Source organism: Stigmatopora argus, chromosome 22 (genome assembly GCF_051989625.1).
Source record: "Stigmatopora argus isolate UIUO_Sarg chromosome 22, RoL_Sarg_1.0, whole genome shotgun sequence".
Classification (NCBI taxonomy): domain Eukaryota; kingdom Metazoa; phylum Chordata; class Actinopteri; order Syngnathiformes; family Syngnathidae; genus Stigmatopora; species Stigmatopora argus.
Genome location: NC_135408.1, coordinates 5,454,295 through 5,472,746, shown reverse-complemented (window position 1 = coordinate 5,472,746; position 18,452 = coordinate 5,454,295). Strand labels below are relative to the sequence as shown.

The following is an 18,452-nucleotide window of genomic DNA, read 5'->3' as shown; positions in this document are numbered from 1 at the left end:
GCACTTTTATTTCTTTTTGACTTGGTATAACAAAAAGTATACAGTGTTGCTAGCAGAACAAACTGCATTTCTTCCTAAGCAGACAAATTCAAAGCACCCACTGACAGATAAATATAAAAATCAAACTGGAAAGGATGGTGGCAAATGGAGCAATCAGTTTAAGGGAATCACGGTTTGACCACCAGGTGGCAGTGTTTGTTCCATAGAAAATGTCCTCTTTCATTCTGGTACAACAAATCTGTCCCAAAAAAAGATGATCGTTTTTAAAAAGGATCATGTTAGCAGATTGAATGACCCCGGTCACTCAAAATGATTGGACATCTGTCGCCGTAAATCAGCCAATGAGTTCATGTTTGGACAAAAAAGTGCTTACCGCTGTCCTGTTCTTGAGCTTGTTGCGCCAGGAATGCCGAGTTTTCATAGTCGTTGGCGTCGTCTGTGTGGTGACAAAGCAGTTTTGTCAAGTCTTAAACTAAAAGAAATACCACGGCCGTGACGTCGTCCCGTACCGTTGTTTTTTTCTGCCACGACACCCACGTTGGCGTAATGGGCTGTGGCGGGATCCCGACCTAAAGACAAGCCTGTATTTTTAATTCAATTATTTACCGTCTAGTGTTTAAATGGGAAAGATCTAGTGTTGCAGTTTTACTATTTTATACGTTTTAGTATAGTACTTTTTTTAAATTACCTGGCGTATGACAACAAATGAATAAACTTTTCTAAAACTTCAGCTCAAAATGTTTTCATGAACATTAGCTTAGCTCAAGTGCTAATCACTATTGTTAGCAGAGCACAAATTCACTAGCCTACTTTTTCCCTCATGAAACTAATATCTTTAAAAAAAATACCCTATAAAATATGATACATAAGACAATTCAATGACATTTGCCAGGTTATACTTTGATAATAAAAACTCATTTTCAAGGCTCAAAACACCCAAAGTTTACAGTTGACAAAATTTCTACCTTCGTTTTCTGCGGCAACATTCGTAATCGGCGGCCATCTTGGGTCTTAAAGAGTACATATTGTACAGCATCAGCGCGCTATTTGTTAATTTACCAATAATGCAATTTCAATGGTGCAACTATAGAACAAACGTACCCTTAATCATTAATGGTGTAACATTGTCATTTTCGTAAACTGTAATGGGGAGTGGATGTCTGCAAAAAAATGTACAATTTATCATTATCATTATCAATGGTGGTTTGTATTGACATTTCAATTAGTACCTACTTTAATTACTTACACATAGATGGGTTCCCAACTTCTAATTGGTGACGCAGGCACTGAATATTCAGCTGCGTAAAGAAGTTGTTTTAATAGTGAAAAGTTAAATGTTTACATCTTACCAGGACTAACGTATTGCCGCTCAGATAATAATTTTGTTGTTTAAAAATGATCCATAACTTACCAGCAAACGTATCCTCACTGGAAAATGCAAACAAAGTGTTAAGATGGCATGAATTGGCTAGAATTTTGCTTTTTGATTTTTATGGCAAAAGCATACTTTGAGGATGGTGCGATTTGATTGGCTCTGGTGACTGAAAAATAAATGGTACATTTTTCAATGTGTAGAAACACCTATTACACATGAAATGGTCGCATTTACCTGTTTTGGATCGCATTACAGCAAATCTGCTCCCCTCACGCTGGCTGTCAAAAAGTGTCATTATTCATAAAAGCTAGTCGTTTTGGTGTTTTTTTTGTCACAAAACCTGATACTCACAATGTGTGCGGGTTGTATATTTGAGGTTCTTCGTGTATGGTTTCTGTGTGGACAAATTGAAAAAAAATTATACAAACATTTAGTTATTTTAATAAAAATTTGCTCCATCACCGTATACTTACACATATATTAACAGTTTATTCATATTGGGGGAAAACATTTTTTTTTACATTTTAGAAAAGGTAGTCAATGTTAATCCCTGATATACGTGAATGACTGAAAATACTTTTAAACACGTCCAATCAACTAAACTTCAAGAAGCTGCCATTAAAATTGAAGTTCTGTTCATTTGAAACTATAGCACAGGTGGACAAACTATTCCACAAAGGTGGTTTTCATTCCAACTCATCAAGCGGACACCTTTTCATTAATCAGCTGTCCTACAAATGCAATCACTGCAATACCAATGCCAGCTGCGTCTTGTTACCGCAAAAACCTAATTAGTTAAAGTGTTTGTGCTAGATAGATTGGACCACCAGGTCCTCCCTTAGTCATGTTTACATAGGGGATTTAAGCATTATCCCTGAGGCACACCACAGATCATATACAATTGTCAGTATAGTAGAAGAAAACAGAAGTAAAACTAGTTTAGCAACACAAACTTAGTCCATTTATTTGTATCCAAATTGTCTCATTTTTCTCCACTGACACAATATTCTGCTTATGAGTACTTACTAGACTTCCTTTTGCATCTCAGACACAGAAAGGCGAACAGACTCAGTGAGGTTAGCAATGCAACAGTCACAACTGTCCACCGCTCGCCGGAATTTCCCACCATATCTGAAAGCAGCTTTCATTAAAACATTGTCTTTGTCGTCAAAATACAGGCAGCAACTGCACTTTTTTTTCCACATGTAAACATCTGTGTTTCCAGGAAGTGGTTGGCCAAAACCCATAAAGATTTCTCTCATGTGATTTAAATTGAGGACTAACAAGTCATCTACTTGAACAGACCTAACCCATTAAATCAAATGTTTATTTATTTATTTTATTTAATTATTCATGTTTTATGAGCAAAATAGACACATGGTAGTCGTGCTTCTATTTTCCTCGTATTTATTGGATATATTTGACCTGTTTTAGTGGCTAAACGCAGCTAATAAAACCAAAGGGAAAGAGTTTTAATTAAAATACAAAGGGGGCAAAGAAAGAATAAAAAGAATATGTATGTTTTTATATAGCATAGTATAGTATCTTTTCAAGCTTTGTAATCTTGTATCTTTTTTTAAATGATCTTTACTGTTTGTGATCCACAAGTTTATTTGATATACTATAGTATTGTTTATTTTAAGTCAATTGCTAATTAACATCGATGACAAAGCCAACTTGGCAAACATTGGTTTTAAACTACAATCAAGACGAATATATTTGGTATGGTGACCTAATCCATTTTCTGCTCCTCTTTATTGTCACGGTCATAATTAGGAATACATACTAAACAAACGATAAACTGATTATTGTTAGTGGATATTTACTAAACAGGGGCTTCATTCTGAATTAACACAACATAAAGCAAATTAATAGAACAAAGTGAAGCATTTTTGTCTCATTGAAAATGATTGGATTTTTTTTTACCATGCTCTAATTGGATTGTTTCTTCAAAAAACCAAAACAAGCCCCAAAGTAAAGTGTACTTGAGCTCACCAAATTGAAGATGATCACAGCTGTATTTGCGTTGCTGCTCCGTCGGTGGTTCAACTGCACGTCTTCCTGCTTAGGCTGGAGTCGACGTCGGCGGCCAAGCGCGTAGCCGCATCCGCCGCAAGGTTCAAAATACAGGGCAGACCGAAAAAGCCTTCTGATTTCATGAGACATCAAGAACAAAATCTTAAGTCTGATCCAAATTTGTGTTCTTGAGCATATGTGCTCATAGTCGGCGGTTTTACGGACATTTTAGGGTCTTAAAATTCACAATCAAAAAAATGTGCAGCTGGCAATGACCTTGTAGCTTATCTTTGTACTTGTTAAAACATTCTTATAGAAAATGTGATTTATCATCAGATTATTTTTGGGCAGTTAAAAAAAATAACCAGAAAAGACCTGGTGTCCAAATACTGTGTTTATATCACATTTTGGGTCAATGATTCATTTTCTGTACCGCCTATCCTGGTGGGGGTGCTGGAGCCCATCCCAGCCAACAGTTAGTGGGGGACACCCTTAATTTGTTGCCAGCCAATCGCAGGGCACAATGAGACGAGCCCCCATTCACGCTCACACTCATACCTGGGGGCAATTTAGGGTGTTCATTTAGCCTACCATGTATATTTTGGGGATCTGGGAGGAAACTGGAGTACCCAGAGAAAACCTACAGATGCCCAGGGAGAACATACAAATTCCACACAGGAAGCAGGTGTCAATTATATTTTTCTATGAATAAACAAAATTAATACAGTGAATTAAATACACTTAGGTCTGTCTGTGAATGCTCAGGTTTCAGTGCCATTGACGGAGCCTGACGTCCAATTCATATTGTATATGAAATTTCACCGGGTAGATTTTTATTTGTTCAACTCTAACTTCATATACAGTAGTTTAAAAAAAATCCTTGTCAACTAACCACTAACAACATGGTGTTGACGAGCTCATTAATCATGCTACATTCGAGGACGCTATTTTTCTATAAAACTTTAAAATATTGTTTTCGGCATTGAAATACAAACACACGCGACTCTGTGTGTAATTTAAAATTAAATTAAAATATTTTTTATTAAAATGAATCTGTGTTGTCGATAGCGCGCCGTCGACGTGATGACGTAAGTCACTCGCGACGCTGTAGTAGTACGTAGAAGCGAATATAAATAGAAACACACCCCCTGATACGAAGTGGTGGTCTAACTAATCTTTAAACTGGATCCGCTTGAATGACACCGGTTCGGGACCATTGTGTGCTAGTGTAGGCTTTCGGTAGACTGGCTGTCATTAGCAGTCGCGTTGTCGTCGACGCGCATGCAGCAGAATGGCGCGAGTAGTTCCAACGGCTGCGAAGGCGGCGGGGATGGAGAGCGACACTCTCCATCTCCATCCCGGAGCCTCCTGCTGCCAGCGGCGGCGACGACTCGGGTAAGGCGCTTCATCCAAGAGCGCCGAACGCTTCCGCTACCCAAAGTCATGGTCGTGTTCTCGGCCGCGAGCGACGTTGACAAAGCCAGCGATGCCGTGGCCGAAGAAGAGTCCCGGAAGCCGGCCTCCCCGGCGAGCGTCGGCCGGGGCAAGCTGCATCGCTGCCCGTTGGACGCCGAGCAGGAACAAGAGGTACCAAAGTAACTCGAAAGTTTTGATTTTTATCTTATTTTGATGAAGTCGGTGAGAAGGACAATATATTACGTCATAACCAAGCGCCTAAATGCACGGGCGGTGAGAAATGGATGGTTCTATTGCAGCACTCTGATTGGCTGACAGTGCCTCACGTGGCGATTGTAGTAATTTACTAACGTGATTAGAAGCCTAAACATGGCAAAATAATCCCTCCGTGGTCGACACCTAACACAATTTGTCTTAAATCTTAATCACCAGTAGTGTAGATTTGACAAAACAGAAAAGTGTTTTAATGTCTGATTCTTAACTGATTTTTTAAAGATAAAATGTGAATCATTATTTACTGTTAGAGGGAGCAATAATCAATGGGTTACATGGAAAATACTAAAATGTTCCCACCTATTGCTAACCTGTTTGACTTTCTAATTTTAGTACACGTTTCCCGAGGTGATCTCCCTGAACGTGGGTGGCTCTCACTTCACCACCCGCCTGTCCACGCTGCGCCGCTATGACGACACCATGCTGGCCGCCATGTTCAGCGGACGCCACCACATCCCGCGCGATGCCGACGGCCGCTTCTTCATCGACCGGGACGGTGCCTACTTTGGGTAAACTGGGCTGCAATTGCTTGTTAAGACAAAAGACCGGCGACCAATCGCCCGCACACGTGTACCAAGATGGTCCGCTATTAGTTAAGCCTTAAAACATCTGCCTCTTAGCAAAGATAGAAAATGTCTTTTACATCTCTTAAAGGGACATCCTGAACTTCCTGCGCGAGGGAGAACTGCCCCACCGGGAGCGAATCAGGGCGGTGTACCGGGAGGCCCAGTACTACTCCATCGCGCCCTTGCTGGAGCGCTTAGAGGACACCCAACCGCTAACCGGAGAGAAAGTCCGACAGGCCTTCCTGGACCTGCTGCCCTACTACAAAGGTGAGCGAGTTCCCGTGCTCGCTCAAGCCAGAAAAAGCCAACGTCAGCGAGGAATGTTTCGCCCTCGCAGACAATCTGGAGCGCATCGTGGAGATCGCCAAGCTGCGCGCCACGCAAAAGAAGGCTCGCTTCGCCAAGCTGAAAGTCTGCGTTTACAAAGAGGAGACCCCCATCACGCCGTACGAGCGCCCCCTCTTCAACTCGCTACGCTTCGAGCGTTCCGAGGGCGAGGCCAAGCTTTTCGAACACCACTGCGAGGTGGACGTCTCCTTCGGGCCGTGGGAGGCGGTGGCCGACGTCTACGACCTGCTGCACTGCATCGTGGGCGACCTGTCGGAATTGGGGGTCGCCGCCGAGCAGCAGTGCATCGGCGTGTGCGACAAGCACCTCGTTAATCACTATTACTGCAAGAGGCCCATCTACGAGTTCAAGATCACGTGGTGGTGAAGTCCGCGTCTCCGTCCCGCTTTGGACTCTTTTTTTTTTTTAGCTAAATCCATAGGCAACTAACATTTCATCGGAATTGAAAGCAAATGGAGCTTGCGAAACTCCGTAACACCTTACAAAAAATGTTCAGGAATGCATTTTTCACTAAGATCAGGGCATACATTCACATCGTGATGGTTTGCACCAGTTGGAAAATTCCCCTTCAGTCAGCATTTGCCAATATCCTAACAAATAGTAATCCTTTTTCAACTCCATGGGAGACCCGGTGGAGACTGGTTAGCGCGTCGGCCTCACAGTTCTGGGGTCGAGGGTTCGATCCCAGTTCGGCCCTCACTCTGTGGAGTTTGCATGATCTCCCCGGGCGTGTGTGGGTTTTCTCTGGGTACTCCGGTTTCCTCCCACATTCCGATAATCATCCATGGTAGGCTGGTTGAAGACTCTAAATTGGCCCTAGGTTTGAATGAGTGTGAATAGTTGACCTTGTGCCCTGCGATTGGCTGGCCACTAATTCTGGGTGTCTCCCTTCTGGTGCCCGTAGTTCGCTTGGATAGGCTCCAGCACCCCCCGCGATCATAGTCAATGCTAAATTACGGTACACATATTTCTACTTGACCAAAATTTAAGCTGTTTTCTTCTTTTCCACTTCAGTTATTAGCAGATTAGCAGATATCTGTAAAATAATTATCCTGTGGTGTGACAGATAGATGTTTTGTTTTGTTTTTCTTTTGATCTGCTTGGGAAAAGATCCTAGCCCAAAATTGTAAAATTTTGAAGTAGCGTACATGTACTTTGAGTTGAGTCCTTTACGTTAACCACATATTTTGACCAAATCACCTCTTTTTTTCCGCTCCTTTTCTGCATTGACTCTCCACCAACCCTGAAAAGGATTATTGATTGTGAAGGGATTGTCATCACACTGCTGCAAACCCAATTTTACTCACTCTTCTTATTACAAGCATTCCAGACTTTTTATTATTTATAATTCAAAAGAAGCAAAAGTTGTGAAGTAGTGTTTTTATAATTCAATAGAAGCAAAAGTTGTGAAGTAGTGTTATATCACCTGATAGTTTATATTTTGTACCTCCAGCACCTACCAGTGTTCCTGCTTATTTTGATGTTCATAGCAAGCAACTTATTGTGTTGTCTGTATCATCTGAAATATTTTTTTGGCTTCTAGGAAGCTGCAGTCCTCTTTGTACAATTTTTTGACTGACAAATTGAAGTGTATTCATATATATATATTTGCTTAAATTGCCTCGCTTTCCCAGTACAACAGTGCCTTGAGAAGTGTGTTTAAGATTGTTCTGTGACCACGCTTGTAATTTAACCTTCTCAACCTTCCATTAAAAGGTTCTACCCTCCAAACCAATAATAAATATAGTGGATTGTGTTTAATAAAATAATTTTGGAGGTTAAAAAATAGGGTGCTTTATCATGCCATGTGCTGTGTGTGATGGTTACCACTAGAGGCAGTATAATACAAAGAAGGAGCGTTATTCCTGGAAAGCTAATATTAAAATGATGGTACTAATTGTTAGGGTAACATTTAAAAAATGGAGGGACATATTCGTCTTTGGCATTGATAGATATATCCATCTTTGGTAGGTATAGTCATCTTTGGAATTGGCGGTTATTGCTAATCAATAAAATTGACAGATAGTTCAGTCCTTTAAATAGCCTGATATAGATAACCATAATTGCATCTCCCATCTCATCTCGTTTTCTGAACCGATTTATCCTCACTAGGGTGGAAGGGGGTGCTTGAGCCTATCCCAGCTGACTTCAGGCCGGAGGCGGACGACACCCTGAATCGGTGGCTAGCCAATCACAGGACACAAGGAGATGGACAACCATTCACGCTCATACTGATACCTAGGGACAATTTAGAGTGACCAATCAGCCTACCATGCATGTTTTTGGAATGTGAAAGGAAACCGGAGAACCCGGAGAAAACCCACGCAGGCCCGGAGAGAACATGCAAACTCCACACAGGCGGGTTGACCTGGAATTGAACCCAGGACCCCAGAGTTGTGACTCGGGTGGCTGGGTCTATGTTTATTTCAGGACGCACACACAAAAAACAGCATCTACATTAATCCTTACAGTTGCGGTATTGGTAACATTTTGGGGAAAAAATGAAATTCCCATTTTTTTTCCAATTAAAAATGAATTGGGCATCAATCCAATCAATTCCAATGTCTCTCACTCTCTCTCACTCTGTGCTTCCCTAGTTTTGACAGTGTCACTCCTCCATCCAGGAGGAGGGCCAAGGTTGGTGGTCCTGCCGGTGCTGCTGCTGCTGGAAGGGGAGGAGGAGGAGGAGGAGGAAGAGGAAGAGGAAGGTGGGGATAGCGGTTGTGGGAGGAGGCTGACGGGCCGACCAGTTAGTTCTCTCCTCTCAGCTTCGCTGCAGCAAGGATGATGGAGGCAGAAGAAAAAGGCCATTTCTAAGCCATCCGCTTCGTCTGATGGGAAGTAAGCGAGCGGGAATGACCCGGGCCGCCCATTTGTTGCAGGTAAAAGTCTTCTTTCTGATTATGCTCGCCATAATGATGACAAACACCTTCTCGTGAGAGGGGGGGGGGTAAGGACGGCAGGGGGCGGGTTGCGTAACTACAAGAGGACGCTGGAAACGGTGGCGACATGTGTCGGTTCCGTGACGTGATGAGCGCTCCGAAGAGAAGGGGGAGGAGAAACGGGGAGGGGGCGACGGGAGACCTCGCCGGCCATCCGGACGGGCCCGAGGCCTGCGTCGTCGTCCGGCGCCGGATGCCGCTTTCTAAAAACAGCTCCAGTCAGAATCCAGAGCGGAATATTAGTGGTATTCGTATTAGAACCTGGCCTTAGTCTCCATGACAACAGCCTCTTCCTGTACGAGCCCCCCCTCCCCTTTTCCGCCTCAAATAGTTCAGGCTGGATTGTCATGTGAGCCCCGCTCTGTATTGTTTACAGACTCGTCTCAATTGAAATGAGCTGAAATCCCTGTTTTCACTCTTCTTTTTTTATCTGTTTTAATGGTCTCGTGGTTGATTCACCTTTAGTGAATACATTTAATACAATCAATTTAATCTACTTGAATTCCTCACACTGAGCAAGGGTTTCTCTTTCACTCCAAAACTGATCAAAACATAATTGGCTGCCGTCGGCCATTGTGCCGCACACCTGCTTAAACAATCCCATTTTCTGTTTGCTAAAGCCCAATCCCCAAACAATGGTCGCCTAGCAACCACCGCCAGACGCTCCATCGGGCTTTAGGATTTTTTACTGTATTACACAATGTCGCGGCTCAACCGCCATTCAAAAATCTTCACTCCTTCGCCGCCGATGACGGCGATAGATGTCCGACCCGTCGGCCGGTCGGTATCGTATTCGAAGCCGCGGTCCGTTCCAGAACATTCCTGCTATATTGCGAGCCCTTGATAGATAGACGAAGTGGCGTGTTGCCATGGTTACCGGCGCTGCTCAAGCTCAAAATATTCCCCTGTGGATGGAGTGCTCAACAGCTTCCACGCCGACATTTGTTCCGCTGGTAAATACACGGAACGGGCCTAAAAGCCTTGCATAAAACGTGAAAAAAAACAAAAACTCACTTATTTGTGCCTGTCATTGCTCGCTCAGGGCGCCGGCATCTTACCTAGGAATGACAAACGAGACCGAAAATGTTCTCAAAATTTTCCCTTCAAAGTAACACATTTGTACTCCCTATTAAAACCACGAATATGGATATGAAAATTGTGAATCAAGGGGCGTCTTATATGAGAGAAATGGTCAAATTCAACGATTTTACGGCAATTTTAAGGACCCGGCTTATACGCGAAGGCGGCTATGCGAGAAAATATGGTAATTATGGAGAAGAAATCCATGCGATCGCCGCCAACTTCATTTGCGTTCCTCCCGCAGCCTTGAATCCATCCAGAATCCTCATGGAGCAGGATGTGGAGAGCCCGGCCATCAGCGGAAAGTCGGGTCACCCGGCCGGCAAAAAACTGCCCAAACAGCTGGCGGCCGTCGAGCGGGTCCGCAAGGTCCAACGCTACGTCCGGAAAGACGGCAAGTGCAACGTCCACCACGGCAACGTGCGCGAAACCTATCGCTACCTGACGGACATCTTCACCACGCTGGTGGACCTGAAGTGGGGCTTCAACCTGTTCATCTTCGTGTTGGTGTACACGGTCACTTGGCTGTTCTTCGGCTTCATGTGGTGGCTGATCGCCTACCTGCGAGGCGACCTGGACCACTTGGCCGACAACCTCTGGACTCCTTGCGTCAACAATCTCAACAGCTTCGTGTCAGCCTTCCTGTTCTCCATCGAGACGGAGACCACTATCGGTTACGGGTACCGGGTCATCACGGACCAGTGCCCCGAGGGAATCTTGCTGCTCCTGATCCAGTCGGTGCTGGGATCCATCGTCAACGCTTTCATGGTGGGTTGCATGTTCGTCAAGATCTCGCAACCCAAGAAGCGTGCCGAGACGCTGGTCTTTTCCACCAACGCCGTCATCTCCATGAGAGACGGACGCCTGTGCCTGATGTTCCGGGTCGGAGACCTGCGCAACTCGCACATCGTGGAGGCCTCCATCCGTGCCAAACTCATAAAGTCCAAACAGACCAAGGAGGGAGAGTTCATCCCCTTGAACCAGACGGACATAAACGTGGGCTACAGCACGGGCGACGACCGGCTGTTCCTCGTGTCGCCGCTCATCATCTGCCACGAGATCAACCAGAACAGTCCCTTCTGGGAGGTCTCGCCGGCTCACCTGGCCAAGGAGGAGCTGGAGATCGTGGTGATTCTGGAGGGCATGGTCGAGGCCACGGGTAAGTCGCCGCGTACAAAGGGCTGCTGAGATTTGCCACCATTTTGGGTCTAAGGCAGGTGTACCAAATGACTGAAAGGCTAAGATTGACGGTGACGGATAGGAACTTGAATATACCGATATCGACTATGATATTGTAAGTGCTTGTAGACCGACAGGGCGGACAAACGGAATGACTGAACGATCGATTGCGGTTGATTGAGTTCGAAACGGACAGATGGACATATGAAATTGGGTGGATTTATTAAATGTTATGAAGGTCAATCAAAACAGTAATACTTATTAAGGATAGCTCACAGTTCCGAGGTTGACGGTTACCGTATTTTCTCGCATATACGGCATATTTGTTCCTAAAAAATGATGACTGAATCAAGGGTACAGCTTATATGCGCACAAATTAGACTTAACATGCACAAGACTGCAAGGTGACAAAGACGAAACGCCATTTCGCAAGACGATGCGTCCGATATGCGGCTTATACGTGGAGGCGGCTAATATGCGAGAAAATACGCTAGCTTCCAGGTCTGTGTGGAGTCTGTATGTTCTCCCTGGGCTTGTGTGGGGTTTCTCCTGGTACTCTGGTTTCCTCCCACATCCCCAAAACATGCATGGTAGGCTACTTGAACACTCTAAATTGCAAATACAGCACCCCCTGCGACCCTTGTGAGGATAGGCAGTCATCTTGAAATACCGAGTGCCCATTCGGATCAATAGCGTATAAGAATAACCGAGAACAGACAAATACGACAATCAGAAAAGGGACAGAAATAAGAAAAGGTGGAAATATAAAAGGAGCGATGGACCAATTGCGTGGGTTTTGACAGACACTGTGAGAGACCTGGACTGTCTGACCGGTAGATAAAAAGAGGCAAAGGGACTGATTGATGTGGAGGACGAGGTCAGCGGGTGCTGGCGAACAGACAAATGAAACGACTGACGCCAAGGGAGGGACTGGCAGATGGTCATAAAAGCGACTGTCAGACAAAATGGACAGACGACCAAAACGGACCAAAAGCAAGACTGACCGGTTTGATCAGACGGATGTTGAAATGTAAACACACTCTCGGTGACCTCCTCGTCCTCAGGCATGACGTGCCAAGCTCGGAGTTCGTACGTGAGCAGCGAGATCAAGTGGGGCTACCGCTTCACGCCCGTGCTCACGCTGGAGGACGGCTTCTACGAGGTGGACTACAACAGCTTCCACGACATCTACGAGACCAACACGCCCACCTGCAGCGCCCGGCAGCTGGCCGACATGAACGGGCGGGGCCGACTCCCCCTTACCTGGTCCGTGGCCAGCAAGCTGAGCCAGCAGGGACCGGCGGCGCCCGAGGTCGAGCGCCAGGAAGCGCGGGCCCAGCGTAACGGGGACCTTTCCAACGCCGAGAGTGAGTCCAAAGTGTAACTCCAAGAAGAAACAATAATGGAGACCCTCTTATTTTTTCTAATCTGATCATTCCCATAGGGAACTTTAATATTGAGTATTTTTGTACATATCACGAGATGTTTGGAACCTTTCGGGGGAGTTGCCGTGTGAATATTTGCCAGACGTTTGATACTAACGCACTGGTTTAGGTTAGACCTGTACATAATCTATGCCTTACTAAAAAAGCTTTTAACTTGTTTTGTCACCCAGAAATGTTCATTCTGCGGTCACATCAGGTTCAATGACTAATTATTACAGTAATCCCTCGAATATTGCAGCTTCAACTTCCGCGGCATCACTACAAAAAAAATCTTTTTTAATTTAATTTTTTTTAAAGTTCATATAAATGTGAAAATCCACGCGGAAGCCACTCCCCTATCGTTCGCTTTCTACGAGGACTCAGCCCTGAAGGGAAAATAAAAGGTAGTTATAATAGGGGTGATCCTATTTTGCGGTTTTTGGTTTATCGCGGCCATGTCTGGTCTATCTATCCATCTTTTTTTAACTAGGTCTACAATGTCTTGTGTGTCTTGCTACTGCAACCAAGAAATTTCCCAAATACGGGATGAAATAAAATTCTAATCTAATCTACAACAACCACAATATTCGAGGGATTACTGTCCCATCATTTGCGTTGGCGGAGGTGTCCTTAATGATGTGTTCTGCGTGTATATTGGCGCATGTACAAACATGAATTAATCCTGTCTGCCGTGTTTTATTTCTGCTACGAAAAACCAACGACAAGTTCTTCCTTGTAAGCCCCGCCCCTTCTCCCTCTCTCGGCCCCTCCCTAATACCACCAGCTGCTTGTGGAAAGTTCCACACACCTGCTCCACACTTCCTGCGGAAAGCCATGACCTTGAACTGCCCTTTAAAAAACAAACGCTTTTTCATACATTTTTTTTTGCACACCGTAGAGAGAGAGATAGTCGCCGTTGCATTACAAACCCTTAAAAAAGCTCCTTGGAAAACCTGATAATTCACCATACAGTATGATCATAAGTATGATAAATAAACTCTTTCATTGCATATTGGGATGTTGTGTTATTGTGCTGTGAAGGAACAACAACAAGGTCCGTTTAGGTCGTTTTCCTTTCTTTAAATATGTTTACAGTGTTTTATTTCATTGGAATACTGCAGTGTTACACTCATTGGCTACCACTGACAGTGAGTGATGTCCATTTTATTGGACCAGGGAAGGCTAGCAGTGATCCTCAACGGCAGCTAATGAGTTTGTCGATCTAAATACACACAGCACATTAAAGATCAGGTTAGAATGTTATTACGTGGGAAATGTCATTGTTGAAGTCAACTCTAAAAGAATTGATTTTTTAAAAAAATACATAAAAAAACGGCACTCTTAGCTAAATAAAACCCGCCAAAAGTTTTTTTAAATGGCATTAACCCTTTACAAGGCTGAGAATTTTTAGTCGGATAAAAAAAAAAACATAACCTAGTACGCAAATGTCACATTTTGTAACACTTGTAAGACACAATATGAGCATTTAGTAGTATACAAGTCTGATGAACTCAATTACACACACACACACACACACACACACACACACACACACTAATTACATTAAGTCTGTTCTCATTCACATTTTATTGATTTAGAAATATATATATATATATATATATATCTGAATCAACAAAATGTGAATGAGAACAGAATTAATCAAAATAAAAACAACAAAAAACTGAAATACACTGATTATGGCACCAAATAACACTCCAATTTTTTAATTTTAAGTCAGAATATTTAACTCATGGCCTTCCAGTGACTACTACAATTGTGCAATTAAAAACTGGGAAGACTGGCTGTGAATTGCTGTCAGTCATCCCAGTCAAATATAAATATATTATTTCCTTGCTTGCAACCCTTTTAAATGCATTTAACTGCAAAACTAGCAATGACTGATCATATTTCACGGCCAATGAGTTAATACTTCAAAATGAATCTTTTTCTTTCCCTTTAAAAAAAAGAGGGTGGAAGCATTTCAAGCTGTTCAGTCAAAAAGTCTGATGTTAATGTGAAGAATTTTGCAAGTAGGAGTGTCACGTTTGGACTTTGTTACCCCGCGAACATCTGCGTCGGGTCGGCGAGCGGATTGCCAGTGGCGGCGGGTCTGCTAACGTTAAGCGGGTGTTTCTCCACGGCGTCCCTCACCTCCTGCCGCACGCCGTCGGGCCAGGCCAGGAGCTCGGCGTGAAAAACGTGGGCGGCCTCCATCAAGGCCTCCTGACGCGCGCTCAGCTCCGAAAGGAGGTCCAAGTTACGGCGAAGTTGGGCCAGCGGACCATCGGCGGACGAGGGTCCCGAGTCCGGAGGGGCGTCGGTGCGGCTCCGCTCAGAGTGAGGAGAAACCTGGCCCGACATGTAGGACTGGAATTCGTCCGGGGTCAGGTTGAGGGATTGCGCGTCCAGTTTCTCAATGAAGGCCGCTGCGCAACACTGGATAAAAAAGAAACAAAATGGCCATTTACAGGAAAGTACATGCGTATAGGTAGCGCTGTTGTTGAATTTAGAGTTTTCAACTAGCATGTTTTTGGGATGTGGGAGGAAACCGGAGCACCCAAAGAAAAATTTGCATGGCTAGTGTGTTGCCTTTAGATTTTTTTTTGGTTGAGGGTTCAATCCCAGGTTGGTCCTCATTTGCTTGTTCTCCCCGGGCTTGTGTGGGTTTTTGCTGGGTACTCCCCCATCTCAAAAACATGTAGAGCAGGCTTGTTCAACACTAAATTGCCCCTATGTATGATTTTTTTTTCTTTCTTTTTTTTTTGATGGAAATTGTCTTTCATTTTTTTTGTCAACTGTAACTGTGTTGGTGGATTTGGAAAAAATATTCACGAATTTCCATCCATTTTGAGATTTCATCATGTCTATGGAATATCACACATTTATAATCCTTTTTTGCCTGCCACCCTTGTAAGAAATATCAGAATGGAAAATGAATGAAAGAATCCTCTTTGTTCATTTTTTTGGACATATACGCAATATTTGGGGATTTCTTTTGGCCACTATATTTGGGGATTCTACTGTCACTTTTATACCTTTTGTGGAATGTGTATCTAACATAATGGTATTGTTGACGACCAATAAAGCATTTTTGAAGCTATTACTGTATTCCATCCCGTCACCCATTTTGTGAAGTATATTGCAGCCTGTCAAAACACGTTTATGTGATTCTTAAATACATAAACTAGAGCCTCTATTTTCCTTGCATGAGTTGTTTTCCCTTCTCCGCAATGGCTCTTACGAACGAAAAGTGAGTTCGTTTCTGTGAGCTTTTGACTGATTCTGTGGCGCAATGGTAGCGCGTCTGACTCCAGATCGGGAAGGTTGTGTGTTCAAGTCACATCAAGATCAAAACGTGTTTTTTTTTTTTTGAGCATATTAAAAATATGTAAGAATGGAAGGGAAGCAGACCAGATTAGTGAAGTAGTATCCGTCCTCGCCGGTCATCAGCCTGCTGGGGTTGCAAAAGCGCGTGATGTATTGGATGTTGGATTGCAGTCGAGGAGGGTTGGCCTTCAGGACCACGTAGATGAGCGACGGCAGGAAGTCATCGGCCGACGCCGGCTCGCTTTTGGTTCCGGCGATGGCGGCGAAGATGTGCTTGCTGCAGCGCGTCACGCACGCCAGCTTGTCCCGGGGGACCTTTTTGGAGTCCATCTCGATAATATCTGCATGGAATCTTCATCTCAGTAAAACAGCGATGAGAGATTCTTGACTCAAATGAAGGAGAAGTTACCGGTGATGGCTTTGACTACATTCCCCGAAGCTTCTGGAACTTCTTCGTCCATGGGCGCGCAAAGCATGTGGATGTTGACCCAGTGGAGAGCTCTGAGACAAAAAAGTGGGACAAGTTACCCAAGCCAGAACATGACAAGCCGCGAGAAACCCACCTGATCCTGTTCTGCATAGCCAAATCCTTCTTCTCGTCATCGGTGGTTTCCGGGCAGAAGACGCTTTTGTACAGACGGGTCATAATATACTTCTCCACCTGATCCATCACCTGCTCCACAGGCTCAGAGGAACCTAGAAGAACCTTATTTCAGTCACATTTATCGCAGACGAGGAGATGTTTTCGCTGCTCACCTTTGAAGTGACTCATCAAGCGGTCGGCCAGGTTTTGGTAGAAGTCCTGAACACACTCTGACATTTCTTCAGCACTCAAGTCCTAAAAAAAAACACATTCATTGAGGCCATTTTTCTCCAACAACGTCAGCGATAACTATGGGTTGATGAACTTTTTCTCAAGCGGTCACCTTCTTGCTGGAAACGTTGATCAGGAAGCTGTGGCACTGCTTGTGGATTTCCCGTACGGGTCGTTGCATGTTCTTCAAAAACTCCGCAAAGTCCTTCGACGCCTGATCCGAGTCGAAGCCGGCGTGGCGAAGCGTGGACGGGCTGCTGGTCTTCACCTCCGGAGAGTCTGATGAAGGAGGACGCCATCAACCGACGTCTTGAGTTTCTCCTGGTTTTCCGACCGTACCTTTTTTGGAAGCGCTACGCGACGATGGGCTGAAAAACTTCTTAACGGTGGTGACTTTGCGGGTTTTCTCGTTGCTCTTCTTCTCCTCAAACTTGGAAAAGGGTCCCAACAAGGACTGGGACTGGTTTGTAGGGAGTGGCGTGGACTGGGCCGGGACCGGCGTGCCATGGCTGCTGGCGTAGGCGGCCGCCTCCTCTTCTCGTTGCAACCTGGGAAAAGCACAAGTCATCATCACGCATTGTTTTTGGTTTCTTAATAGCACTGTTACCTAAATGGCCTTTATTTAAGGACTTATCAAAGTCTTACTTTTCAGCCAAGGCCCAGTCATCCTGGATCTGCTTCTGGCGCACCCGTTGATATTCCTCACGCCAACACTTGGAGCAGAGGCCTTGCCAGGCGCCGTTGCCGTAGAAACCGCATCCCTTTTTGCACAGCAGCTCCGACTGGTCCACGTGGATGCCGCGACGCTCCGTCTTTTGACTCATACTGTCTCTCAAAAAATAGTACATCAGTGATTCTCCTTGCAAGGCCCTGACAGTAAATAATGTTAGATTCTACCGAATAAAGGATATTTTCCTCATCCATATACTGCTATCAACCACAAGGGGCCCCACTTTACATGATTTTGCTACCTGAGCAGGGCTTTGATGTAATGTTAGATACTGACCGCTTTTCTAGAGTTCGATACGTTTACACATTTGGCCTTTAGTCATCTAAAAGCAACATTTATGAAGCTATTACACGTTTAGTACCATGATGCTAACGTTAGCTCTTGCTGCAGCTAAGCATAGAAATGAGTCGAGTATTACTGGAACTGCAACCCATGGATTTTGATGCCATTTCTAACACAATATATATGATATACACGCCGTCAAATTCTTACCTTTTTTCAAGCACAAATATGGAAGATCCTTTCACACGGCTTCGATTAAGTTTACTGGACACAGCGAATAGCTTGTTCCAGGATCTTCTTTGGGGAATGCTCGCAAATTTCAACAATGATACATGGAATAAAATCGCGTGCTGCTTTTAATCCGGAATTGAGCGGGTTATCTCACATTGTACCTATTTTATTGGGTCCACATTGCAGCTTTCAAATGAGAGGAGATATTCTATCGTGACGTCACGAAGCAACGGAATACCAGGACGTTCGGAAGTTGGCGGAAATAGCCGAGTGTCATTCAAGTCGAGTCGTAGGATTTTTTTTGTATTTTATCCATAATAGAACATATGCATGTAAAATAAACAATATTTTTATCGTCACAGGTTTTAGGAAATTCAGGAAAAGATTTCCAATTTTTTCCAAAGCCCCCCCACACACATGCACACGCCCACACTCCCACGCACAAGATG

At 44.3% G+C, this 18,452-nt stretch overlaps 4 protein-coding genes across 8 annotated transcripts; 2 read left to right on the top strand and 2 right to left on the bottom strand.

Annotated features, from left to right (window-relative positions):
• Positions 1-10: 10 nt before the first annotated feature.
• Positions 11-3,836, bottom strand: LOC144068062 (uncharacterized). Of its 5 annotated transcripts, XM_077592264.1 has the most exons (12): positions 3,371-3,830; positions 2,402-2,506; positions 1,727-1,769; positions 1,610-1,653; positions 1,508-1,541; positions 1,412-1,428; positions 1,247-1,298; positions 1,102-1,160; positions 966-1,010; positions 510-569; positions 374-436; positions 11-238 (listed from the first exon to the last, which is right to left on the bottom strand). In XM_077592264.1, exons 2-12 carry the CDS (start codon positions 2,502-2,504, stop codon positions 168-170), a joined length of 591 nt encoding a protein of 196 aa, XP_077448390.1. In that variant the 5' UTR covers positions 2,505-2,506; positions 3,371-3,830; the 3' UTR covers positions 11-167. The 5 variants fall into 5 exon arrangements, with proteins under 5 accessions (XP_077448390.1, XP_077448391.1, XP_077448394.1 ...); XM_077592265.1 differs by lacking the exon at positions 966-1,010 and having other exon boundaries at positions 3,371-3,836; XM_077592268.1 differs by lacking the exon at positions 3,371-3,830 and having other exon boundaries at positions 1,610-1,649; positions 2,402-2,476.
• Positions 3,837-4,484: 648 nt separating this feature from the next.
• Positions 4,485-6,614, top strand: kctd7 (potassium channel tetramerization domain containing 7). The gene is made up of 4 exons (XM_077592263.1): positions 4,485-4,978; positions 5,414-5,589; positions 5,735-5,913; positions 5,984-6,614. The coding sequence occupies exons 1-4, from the start codon at positions 4,673-4,675 to the stop codon at positions 6,358-6,360; spliced, it is 1,038 nt and encodes a 345-aa protein (XP_077448389.1). The 5' UTR covers positions 4,485-4,672; the 3' UTR covers positions 6,361-6,614.
• A 2,076-nt stretch (positions 6,615-8,690) lies between these two features.
• On the top strand, positions 8,691-13,629 carry kcnj6 (potassium inwardly rectifying channel subfamily J member 6). Its single transcript, XM_077592017.1, has 3 exons — positions 8,691-8,876; positions 10,261-11,175; positions 12,260-13,629. The coding sequence occupies exons 2-3, from the start codon at positions 10,284-10,286 to the stop codon at positions 12,577-12,579; spliced, it is 1,212 nt and encodes a 403-aa protein (XP_077448143.1). The 5' UTR covers positions 8,691-8,876; positions 10,261-10,283; the 3' UTR covers positions 12,580-13,629.
• Positions 13,630-14,314: 685 nt separating this feature from the next.
• On the bottom strand, positions 14,315-18,404 carry rabgef1 (RAB guanine nucleotide exchange factor (GEF) 1). Its single transcript, XM_077592016.1, has 9 exons — positions 17,983-18,404; positions 17,406-17,585; positions 17,100-17,308; positions 16,873-17,039; positions 16,703-16,784; positions 16,510-16,642; positions 16,356-16,447; positions 16,031-16,287; positions 14,315-15,055 (listed from the first exon to the last, which is right to left on the bottom strand). The coding sequence occupies exons 2-9, from the start codon at positions 17,582-17,584 to the stop codon at positions 14,675-14,677; spliced, it is 1,500 nt and encodes a 499-aa protein (XP_077448142.1). The 5' UTR covers position 17,585; positions 17,983-18,404; the 3' UTR covers positions 14,315-14,674.
• Between the last annotated feature and the right edge of the window lie 48 nt (positions 18,405-18,452).

Bases quoted from the DNA above. Each gene is read 5' to 3' on its own strand.
- LOC144068062 (XM_077592264.1), bottom strand. From the start codon at position 2,504: ATGGTGGGAAATTCCGGCGAGCGGTGGACAGTTGTGACTGTTGCATTG. The intron at 437-509 runs GTACGGGACGAC...GTCACCACACAG, and splicing joins CGTGGCAGAAAAAAACAACG to ACGACGCCAACGACTATGAA. The intron at 239-373 runs GTAAGCACTTTT...TTTTTGGGACAG, and splicing joins AGCTCAAGAACAGGACAGCG to ATTTGTTGTACCAGAATGAA.
- kctd7 (XM_077592263.1), top strand. From the start codon at position 4,673: ATGCAGCAGAATGGCGCGAGTAGTTCCAACGGCTGCGAAGGCGGCGGG. The intron at 5,590-5,734 runs GTAAACTGGGCT...CATCTCTTAAAG, and splicing joins CGGGACGGTGCCTACTTTGG to GGACATCCTGAACTTCCTGC. The intron at 5,914-5,983 runs GTGAGCGAGTTC...TCGCCCTCGCAG, and splicing joins CCTGCTGCCCTACTACAAAG to ACAATCTGGAGCGCATCGTG.
- kcnj6 (XM_077592017.1), top strand. From the start codon at position 10,284: ATGGAGCAGGATGTGGAGAGCCCGGCCATCAGCGGAAAGTCGGGTCAC. The intron at 11,176-12,259 runs GTAAGTCGCCGC...CCTCGTCCTCAG, and splicing joins GGGCATGGTCGAGGCCACGG to GCATGACGTGCCAAGCTCGG.
- rabgef1 (XM_077592016.1), bottom strand. From the start codon at position 17,584: ATGAGTCAAAAGACGGAGCGTCGCGGCATCCACGTGGACCAGTCGGAG. The intron at 16,785-16,872 runs GTGACCGCTTGA...GTTTTTTTTTAG, and splicing joins TCAACGTTTCCAGCAAGAAG to GACTTGAGTGCTGAAGAAAT. The intron at 15,056-16,030 runs GTCTGCTTCCCT...TTTTTTATCCAG, and splicing joins GATACTACTTCACTAATCTG to TGTTGCGCAGCGGCCTTCAT.